Source organism: Clytia hemisphaerica, unplaced genomic scaffold, assembly GCF_902728285.1.
Source record: "Clytia hemisphaerica strain Z4C2 unplaced genomic scaffold, Clytia hemisphaerica genome assembly, whole genome shotgun sequence".
NCBI lineage: Eukaryota > Metazoa > Cnidaria > Hydrozoa > Leptothecata > Clytiidae > Clytia > Clytia hemisphaerica.
Window position 1 is genome coordinate 655715 of NW_027103240.1, and position 9797 is coordinate 665511.

General features: G+C 35.7%; 1 protein-coding gene across 1 annotated transcript in view; it reads left to right on the forward strand.

Annotated features, from left to right (window-relative positions):
• LOC136824929 (kinesin-like protein KIF13A) overlaps nucleotides 1-9797 on the forward strand; it is a gene marked incomplete in the record, with an annotated part of 43285 nt that overhangs the window by 9101 nt on the left and 24387 nt on the right. The window contains 10 exon segments of the mRNA XM_067053948.1: nucleotides 612-687; nucleotides 1160-1172; nucleotides 1779-1839; nucleotides 3166-3258; nucleotides 4261-4447; nucleotides 4666-4753; nucleotides 5352-5486; nucleotides 8041-8199; nucleotides 8560-8683; nucleotides 9285-9382. Of these exon segments, the coding sequence (XP_066910049.1) occupies nucleotides 612-687; nucleotides 1160-1172; nucleotides 1779-1839; nucleotides 3166-3258; nucleotides 4261-4447; nucleotides 4666-4753; nucleotides 5352-5486; nucleotides 8041-8199; nucleotides 8560-8683; nucleotides 9285-9382 (1034 nt within the window).

Genomic DNA, 9797 nt, shown 5'->3' on the forward strand with positions numbered 1-9797 from the left:
GCCAGGTCATGTTTGGATCTCTGGAAAATTTGTGCTTAATTCAGTACTTTTTAGACCTAACCAGATTTTCTAGCCTCTACCTCTAGGGACACTTTTTTTATAAGAAATTGGAAAGTTTTGATGATAGTCAGCTTTTTTTGGCACTATGAGCCTCAAATTGTTCCTATCTTGTTCTTATTTATAGGATGTAATTGAGGTATTTTTGCGTTATACCCAATTTTTACTTTTTTGACCCCTAAATTGCTTGAAATTGAGTAATTTCAGGTTCAGCATTGTTCTTAAATTGGCGATTTTGAGCCTCATTCTTCAAAAAAACTTCATACTGTGTAAATACAAAAATTATACTTTATATACCTGTGCTTAATTCTCAGCAATTAAACATCAAAGGTTAGTGTAGAAATCCAGTGAGAATGGGTAATATGCCCTCCCCTCCCCTCCCTTACCTTCAGTTAGATAGTTTAAGTTATCTAAAGGGGAGCCTTCAGGTCGCTTCCAACTGCAGTTGCAAGACACACTTGCTACCAAAGGTCGTGTTATCAGAACACAAAACATTTTTTTTTATCCAACAACTTTTTCATTTTTTAAAATTTAGTTTATCTTCATTTTTTCAGAGTTGGAAATGGCCACAGACATCGTCATTGATATGAAAGGCGCACAGACATTTCTTAAAGCACCCAAAAATGAAAAGTAATCTTTTAATTTTGTTTATTTTTTACTTTACAGTTCACATTTAGTAAGTAGCTTGAAAAACTTTTTATAAATTGTGCCTGCTTTGTATTATCATTTGACAAGGCAAGTTTTAAGGAAGCCTGCTTTTTGTTAAACCTTTCAGTCCCAGAGCTTTTTCACTTATTTAAAGATCAAAAACTCAAAATCTTTGCACAGATGTCTTACTGGACACCCAACAACCAACCTATTTTCTCCAAAATTTCATGCGCTTTCCAATAGTCCAGGAAAGGAGAGTTCCAGGAAACTTCTTAGTTCCAGGAATATAGCCCGTCAAAGCTGGATTCCTCCGAAGGTAGGGACTGAAAGGGTTAAAGAAAATCGGACAATATTTTCAAGGCTTCTGAGAGTTTTCCCACGTTTTACGTAATTTCAAAATTAATCCCTAATTTTTCTTTTTTCTTTCTTTTCATCATCTTCTGCAACAACTTAGAAAGTCACAAAGGGTAAGTTTAGCTTCACTTTGATTCTTTTTTAAGAAGATTCACACATTCAGACATTGTTGTGCCCAATTGTATTTTTAAGGAGCTAATCAAATAGTTATTGATATTTTGGCCTGCTGCAGATAACTTTTGTAGTCCTGAGAAAGACACCTCCAAATCTTTTGACTCAAATATTTAAACTGTTTATTGAGTAATTTGCTTTTCAAATTTCCAAAATTGAGCCTTTTTCACTAGCCTTTAGATTGTATTTCCATTATTTTTAAAATACAAAAAAATTTCATTTCACAATTTCTTTTTTACTGATTTAGCTTCTTAGAGGCATTTTTCTTTTGGTGATTTCTGTTTTTTTTTTCAAAGAATTTTGATATTGAGATGCTTACTCAAGGCACCACACCTGATCTCAGACTTCGGTTTTCAGCTTGTCACTTCCTTTTGTGTCTTGTGAATTCCTTTGTCATTTATTCTCTGTACTATTGTTATTTTTTATTTTTTATTATTGTATTTTATATCTTTCTTCCATAATGCATATTGTTTTTGTTACAGTTTGTCATGGTTGTCGCTAGTTTGTATCTTCTTTGATATTTATATAACTTCACTTTGTTTCTTTAGACATTCGCATATGACCATTGCTTTTGGTCTATGGACCCAAACAATAAAGAAAAATTTTCAAGTAAGTCAATTTAAACTGGTTTTCTGCTATGCAAGGATTTTGCCAGAAATGTCAACTAACTCACTGTATGATTGTTATTTTTTGCAGTGTTGCATGCACATTGTTGAGGATTTTAAAAATATTTCTTGTCTATTCTTTTTCTTTCGGTTTAAAGAATATGTCAATGCCTATAAGCCTCCCCCCCCTCAGTTCACATATATTTGGCGAAAAATTCCAATATTTAGTTAAAAAATGGGATGTGTTCATATAAAAAGCATATGATTAGGTTTGAACTTCAAGCCTAAAATTATTTTTCTTTTAACCCTTTGAGTGCCAGGGTCCTTTTTTCTAAGTTTTTTTTAAAAAATCGCTAGTTCAAACTTTAAGGGCTTATATCTCCTGATCTAGAAGGAATTAGAAGCTCGTATATAGCTCGTTGGATAGCTTAGAGTCTCTTCTTTCTTTTGGGCGCCTTCGGCGCCGCCCGATTTAGGAAGGGCGTGGTGGGCGGCGGCCAAGGGGGGGGGTAGGTTAGGGAATTAAAGCAGTCAGGCCCGCTGCGCGGACCTGACTGAACTGATGAAAAGGTGCCCAGTGGTAAAATTTCAAATCAATTCACTAGAAGACAGAATAAAGTAAAACAGGGCCAAATTTGGAGGTTCTTGGATCACTCGTTGACCAAAAATAGTCAAAAAACGGTCAGAATCTCAAAAAAGTGAATTTTTGTCAATTTTTTGCATTTTTTTGACTTTTTTGCTTAAAATTTCGCTGGAAAGACTCACTTTTGAATTTTTTTTTGCTTGACCATAAAGGACAATCTAATTCCTACGAGTTCGACCAAAAATAACGATTTCTAACTCAAACTGGGCATTACAGGAGGGCTTCGCCCTCCTATATAGCCCATGTCGTATATATACGACATCGGCACTTAAAGGGTTAAATCTTTTAATTCTTGATCCCTTGCTTCCCCTATTGGCCAATTTTAATGCAATAAGGAGGCCATACTTGATATTAGCATTCTTTTTATTACCCTTGTAATCTATTCCAAATCAAAGTTAAATTGATAGACCTTTTCATAAATTATGTCACCAACATGACTTGCCTCGTATTCAAACAATTTCCATAGTGATCATATCCCTTGGGACATTAAATGATTTTTTATAAATAGAAAGTAGTTTTAATAAAATCCGCTTGGAGATAATCACCATGGGAATAATTTCAAAACGAGGCAAGTGATATTCGTGACGTAAATTATGAAAAGGTCTATCAATCAAAGATTTTACCCATATAATTTAATCAAAGTAAGAAATGATTATAATAATGATTCTTTTTATCACCCCCTTTCAGGTCAAGAATACGTATTTTCATGTCTTGGGAATGATGTCTTAGATAATGCATTCAATGGATACAATGCATGTATCTTTGCATACGGACAGACAGGTATGTATACCTTGCCTTTCTGTAAATTTTAAGGCTTTATAGATTCTGAAACACTCCTAAATTATTCTTAAGACGTTGTATAGAAATACTCACAAAATAGTGAAAATAAGACCATTTCAAGACTTTGTAATGCTTAAAAAACTATTGACTTTAGTTACACGGTCTTTTCGAGCTGGGATACAGGATAAACAGGGCCAGTAAAGACCGTATTGGTGGCGAGGGTTGCCGAGTTTCATTCGAAAGCGCATTCGTCAATATGCAATATATCTTCTCTTTTTCTCAATCGAACGTGAGGAAGACAGATACGGTATATATCCCACCTCCACGTGATGTCTTTTGACCAATGAAATCGCGAGATAATGACATGTATACCATGTATACCTTGTCTTACTGTAAATTTGAAGCAACAAGAGTGATTCCCCTAAATTTTTTAAAAGTGATTATTAAGTAAAAGTCAGGGATACTTGGCTTATTTAAACTACATGTTTTTATAAGAACATCCTTGAAAATCCAAATTTTTTGAAGCCTTCAGATGTTCTTAGTTTGAAGCCTAAAAATGTTCTTAAATTGTTCTTTTTAATTTCGCCATTTTGTAAGTATGTTTGTCAATTTTTGAGTGTTTAGAACTCGTAAAGCCTTATTAAAATGTTCTTAATTTGTTCTTAATATTTTGGCCATCGAAGCAGTATGTTCTTGTAAAAAATGAACGTGTAGGACCACAAGTCATGGAAGGTCACTTATGTAATTCAGATACTTTTGAAATATCCTAGAAATAGATGGGTAAATGGATGGATGGATAGAGTCAATATTTTGCGTGGATAGCCCAGTAATCTACTACTTTGAAACGATCTTTTCAATTGTTATTACGGGGTCAAGAACCAGCACGCTCGGCTATCTATGTACTGCGAGCGGAACATTAGAAGGAGCGCGGACTCAAACCCATCGCTCCTACGTACAAAATTAAATCTAAATATTCAATGTTTCTTTCTCCCTATTTTCCAGGCTCTGGTAAAAGTTACACTATGATGGGTGCACCTGGACAAAAAGGACTCATACCCAGGATTTGTGATACACTGTTCGATAAAATAAGTGCAGCTGTAGAAAAAGATAAAAGCACAACTTTCAAAGTTGAAGTATCGTACATGGAAATTTATAATGAAAAAGTCAGAGATTTATTATGCCCTAAAAGGTATAATTATGAGTTTTTTAGGGGTGGGGGTTCTAATTGGACGGTTAATTTTATTTAAATATCAATTTCCTAGTTCAAAATATGATTAGATGAAATTAGGTTTGATTTTTATACGCAGTCTCTTATTTTGAACCTCTATTACTCGATTCGCTATTCTGAAGAAATTTTTAGGTCCAATTTAGAGGAAAAGTCAATTTGCTCTCCTTTTTTATTTTCAGCGACAAACACAATTTAAAAGTGAGGGAACACAAAATACTTGGCACATACGTGGATGGTTTATCCAAATTACTTGTACATGGTTATAATGTAAGTCAAAATGTTTACTCTTAGGTGCTTGATAAATGAGGGGGAGGACCTCTCATACCCCTCAGATACGTTAAATATCTGCTTTAGTGCACAATGAGAAACCTCTCTCTTGACAGCATTGACGAGCAGCCCAATATAGTATATTTCCGCATTTCCTGTCTCCCGATCATTTTAACTTTGAGTGGAATCTCTGACATATTTAGCATCTACCGGGTGCGCCACGATAAAGTTTCTCTCTTTAAAGTTAACTTTCTCGAGGTCTAAATAGATTAAAAGAACCAATATTTTCCGTTGGAAAGAGGAAAGATAAACTTAAATTTTGATGAGTCATTTATTAAATTTGGTTGTTAAATTTAGATCAAAAGTTATGGTCAATTGAATAAAAAAATTACTTTCAGAGGGACCTCAAAAACGTTGAAAATCGACCTATCCAAATGTTCGTTCTAAAATAAGTATACACTCTGATGCCATCATACGCAGCAAGAATCAACCTTTACCTCTCATATGCTGGGCAACCACACGGATGTCTTGCATTCCCTGGTCTAGCGACCAGATCGAAATCAATACTTTATTTATACATTTGTTTTTTCACTCACAGGATATAGAAAATTTAATGAGCGAAGGTAACAAATCGCGTACTATCGCGGCAACCTCTATGAACGCAGAAAGCAGTCGATCACATGCTGTGTTCTCTGTTGTCATGACGCAATCACAATCGGATGAAGCCACCGGAGTAAGTTGTTTATATCTTTTGTGTTATTCAAACGGTGTCCCTACTGGCCAGGCCATTTTTCATGCCCTTTTAGAGTCGCTGTCTCTCCTGAAATCACAATAATTTTGGTAAAAGCAGTCTTTTTAGCCGAAAAACACAATACAAAGTGTCCTTTTTGACCACCAACGGACGCTGCCCTGCCTTTCTTAAATGTGTCCTGTTGGCCCTTTTTACATCAAAGGCATTTATTTGTGAGGATATCCAGCATTTACGTGCTGCAGGAAAAAAAACAAATATTTTTGGACCTACCCCGGTGGGCTGTAGGTCCTATAAATTAACCTCTGTTCGTTCGTTCGTCTGTTCGTCCGTTCGTCCGTTCGTCCGTTCGTTACTAGCTTTTCTCGGGATTGGCTCATTAGTTTTTCCTAATTTTTGGCACAAAGATGCAAAATGGTAATGCCCAAAATGTGACGGAGCCCGATTTTCGAAAAAAATTCATTTCCGGCCGAAAATGCCGGAAATATGCCGGAAAAACCGGTTTTTTGGCAATTTCTCGAGATTTCATCATTAGTTTTTTCTGATTTTTGCACAAAGATGCGTATTAACAATGTCTAAAACATGGCCTAGTCCGATTTTTGAGAAAAATTCTATTCCGGCTGAAAATGCCGGAAATATCCCGGAAATCGCCGTTTTTGCAGATTTTCATCGGACTTTTTCCTTATATTTCGTTGTTTTTTCACACAAAAACATTATTGATAGCAATGCCCACCATCAAGCATGGTTTAATTGTCAATAAAAGTGATTTTTGAAGCCGGAACTTTCTAAAAATCGCCGGAACAGCCTATTTTCGCCAGAAAAATGGTATTTCTTGAATTTCTCGAGCTGTACTTTATATTTTTTCATGAAATTTTGCACACTGATGCAAAATGACAATACCTAAAATGTGACGGAGCCCGATTTTCGAAAAATATTTTTTCCCGGCCGAACAGGGGGGGGGCACGCAGTTACTAGACATGATGTGTAGTAAGTGCTTTTTCAACACTTTTTTTCAGGACCACCACCCTTTGCAGTTACTACACCTTGGTAGTAACTGTTTTCTGAAAAGATTTCCAGGTACCACCCCTGTTTTTGAGTGATATCATCAAAAACATCTCGAAATTACCCTAAATTGCGATTATTTTTCAACCTAATACCATTTTGTGCTAGATTTTCTTTTAATTTACTTGTTTAACAGCTGTTGAGAACATTTTAATGATAATTACGGAAAGCATAATTTCAAAGTTGGGTCTGAGAAAAATTTCAAATTTTTTTTCGTCCATTTATAACAAGAATATTTTTTTTAACAAAGAATTTTTTCACAAAAAAATTCATTTTTTGTAAAAAATTTTGAAAGTTCTTTAAAAAGAATCAAAATATAAGCACTTACTACACCAAAAGTGCTAGTTTTAGCGTTTGGCACCACCCCAAAACAGCAGTTACTACACTGTGTAGTAACTGTTTTCATAACTTCTGAATACAGTACCACCACGGTAGTAAGTGTCATACTGTCTTGTAGTAACTGCGTGCCCCCCCCCCTGGGCCGAAAATGCCAGAAATATGCCGGAAAACCGTTTTTTTTTAACATTTTCTCGAATTTTCATCTTTAGCTTTTTCTGATTTTTTGCAGAAAGATGCGTATTTGCAATGCTCAAAACATGGCCGAGTTCGATTTTTGAGAAAAAATTTTTACCGGTTGAAAATGCCGGAAATCGTCTTTGCAGATTTTCATTATATGTTTTCCTTGTATTTCTATGTTCTTCACACAAAAACATTATTGATAACAATGCTCACCATCAACAATCAGTGATGAATTTATTGCGTTATGCATTTTCGCTAAACGATATATTTTCTGACTGATTTTTTTCTCCTCGCATTGCTATCTAACTTTCATCATCAGGTAGGTCCATTCAGCATCTAGCTTGTTTAGTCTGGAATATATCGCATGCGTTGGCACTATTTAAAAAAGAGCGAATGGGCTCTTCCTGAAAATTTTTGTACACGGGGGGGGGGGGGATAGAAATAGAAATTACCACTCGGAAAAGCATCAGTTGACCCCTGGACATTCAAAATTACCCCTAAACAGAGCAAGTTTGCCCAAAGAACACGGCAAGTTTTGAAGATTTTCACAACCTCCTGGACAATACATCCAATATATCCTCCACCCCCAAAAATTTTCTGGAAGAGCTCAATAACGTTAAAACTCGTGATTACGGTATATAAATGAACAATATGGTTGTAAATGTAGGACACACCTTACTGTTTGTTTATAATTTCATCTTCTTGTTATAATTGTTGGTTTCCCACCTGGTATTGAAGCCACCGTACCGTGAATTGCTTATTTCAACAAAAACAAATTTTTGATAGCATCGATAGCTTTACAAAGCACCTTTGGATCTGGTGTATTGAAAAAAATACTAAAAATACTCAAAGTAAAGTCACCAAAGTGGCATGAAACTGCCAGTAGAAGAATAAAAAAGTGTCTTTTCTTCTTGACTGACTAAAAAAATAGTTACTTGAATTCTTACTATATTTTTAGCTTGTCGGTGAAAAAGCTGCCAAAATAAGTTTAGTCGATTTAGCTGGCAGTGAGCGTGCATCGAAAACGAACGCGTCCGGAGACCGTCTAAAAGAAGGAAGTAACATTAACAAATCACTCACAACACTTGGTCTTGTCATCTCTGCTCTTGCTGATCAGGTTAGTTTTGTTAAAAAGGTTTGATTCTGAAGGATTGCTGATTTGTCTGCACCGTAAACCAGAGCCATGAGGTTTGAGTCTCCCTTGCATTCTTACTGTCCAACTTACAGATAGTGTACGGGAGGGTGTTAGTGATTTATAGTATATGAAAACCATTCTAAATTCTGTCCAAGTTAACTAGATTAAATGTTTTTTTATTTGTTCATGTATTTTTTTTCTTTGTTCTTGCCATCCCGGGGATTGGGTCCAAGTCTACAAGTCCAAGTTCAGAATCTAAATACGTCAAATATCAGATAATTTTGCATTTCCCTGTCAGCAGCCTTATGATGAGCAAACCAATCCTTATTTTTATTTTTACAGGCGAGCGGTAAATCAAAGAAGTCCAATTTTGTACCGTACAGAGATTCAGTTTTGACATGGATATTGAAAGATAATCTCGGTGGAAACTCCAAAACTGTCATGGTTGCCACAATCAGTCCCGCAGGTTGGTTTGTATTCATTATTATTTAATTTTCCTAGATAGTATGTTATTGTACATCAGGGATACAGCCGCCTCTCCATAATTCAAACACCAAGGGGGGTAGTAATCGGAAAGAATAGTTCATTTTTAATAAAGAGACGAAGTAACCAGAGGTAACCTAAACCTCTGGCGATGAACCAGAAGCTGATCTCTGCAGTCTCGAGAATCGATTTATAGAGTGAGTTGAGTGAGGCCTCTCTTCTAAAGAATTTCTTTTTCGATGATTTTCCTTTATACAATTTTTTGAAGTGTCGTTGTGTTGGTCGCACGGTTCTGATCACTCAAAAACGAATTATGTAATGTTTTTTTCAGGTTCAGCACCTCTGCAATGTCTTCTGACCTTAAGTTTTGCATATTTGCATAGGTATTGGCTAGAAAAAATATTTAAAGTAAAAAATAATTTGATAGTTAAGTCTTTGCAATGGTCCATATAATGACTTAGTTCAAAGACGATAGCTACAAAACGTTATCCAATAAAATGGCTTCATTTGGTTTCAGTACGATACGGGACACAGGAATTTGTAATCGTTATCTGAATTCTTCATTTGCATCTCAACTTTCTTAGGTGACAACTACGAAGAGACTCTTTCAACATTACGTTACGCCGATCGTGCCAAACGTATTGAGAATCATGCTGTCATCAACGAAGACCCCAATGCAACTGTAAGACACTGGCTCTGGTTTAGACGGCGCACTTTTCGCCTTACCTATTCATGATATGCACCACTGGAGAGTCTTCTGAGGATTTTTGAAATATCCCACCCAATACGTCACTTTAACAATAGAAAAAGTGACGTATTGGGTGGAACGAAAACAGAAAAGTTGCATAATTTCGTGAAGTCATTGCAGTGGTGCATATCATGAATTCTAATTTGTGAATCAAAGTAGGCATAAAGTTAGCTGTTTTTTAAACTCAATGCGTTGCCCTCTTTTGACGTCAATGCAATGACTTCTTTCAATCTTTTTCAAGCAAAGATTTTAACTGCCGACTACCGTCCCACTTTTTTTCTACTCTAACAATTAGGTCTTCCAAACCTTTTCAAAACTTTCATCATTTTAAGTAGCGTGTCCTTTTCCC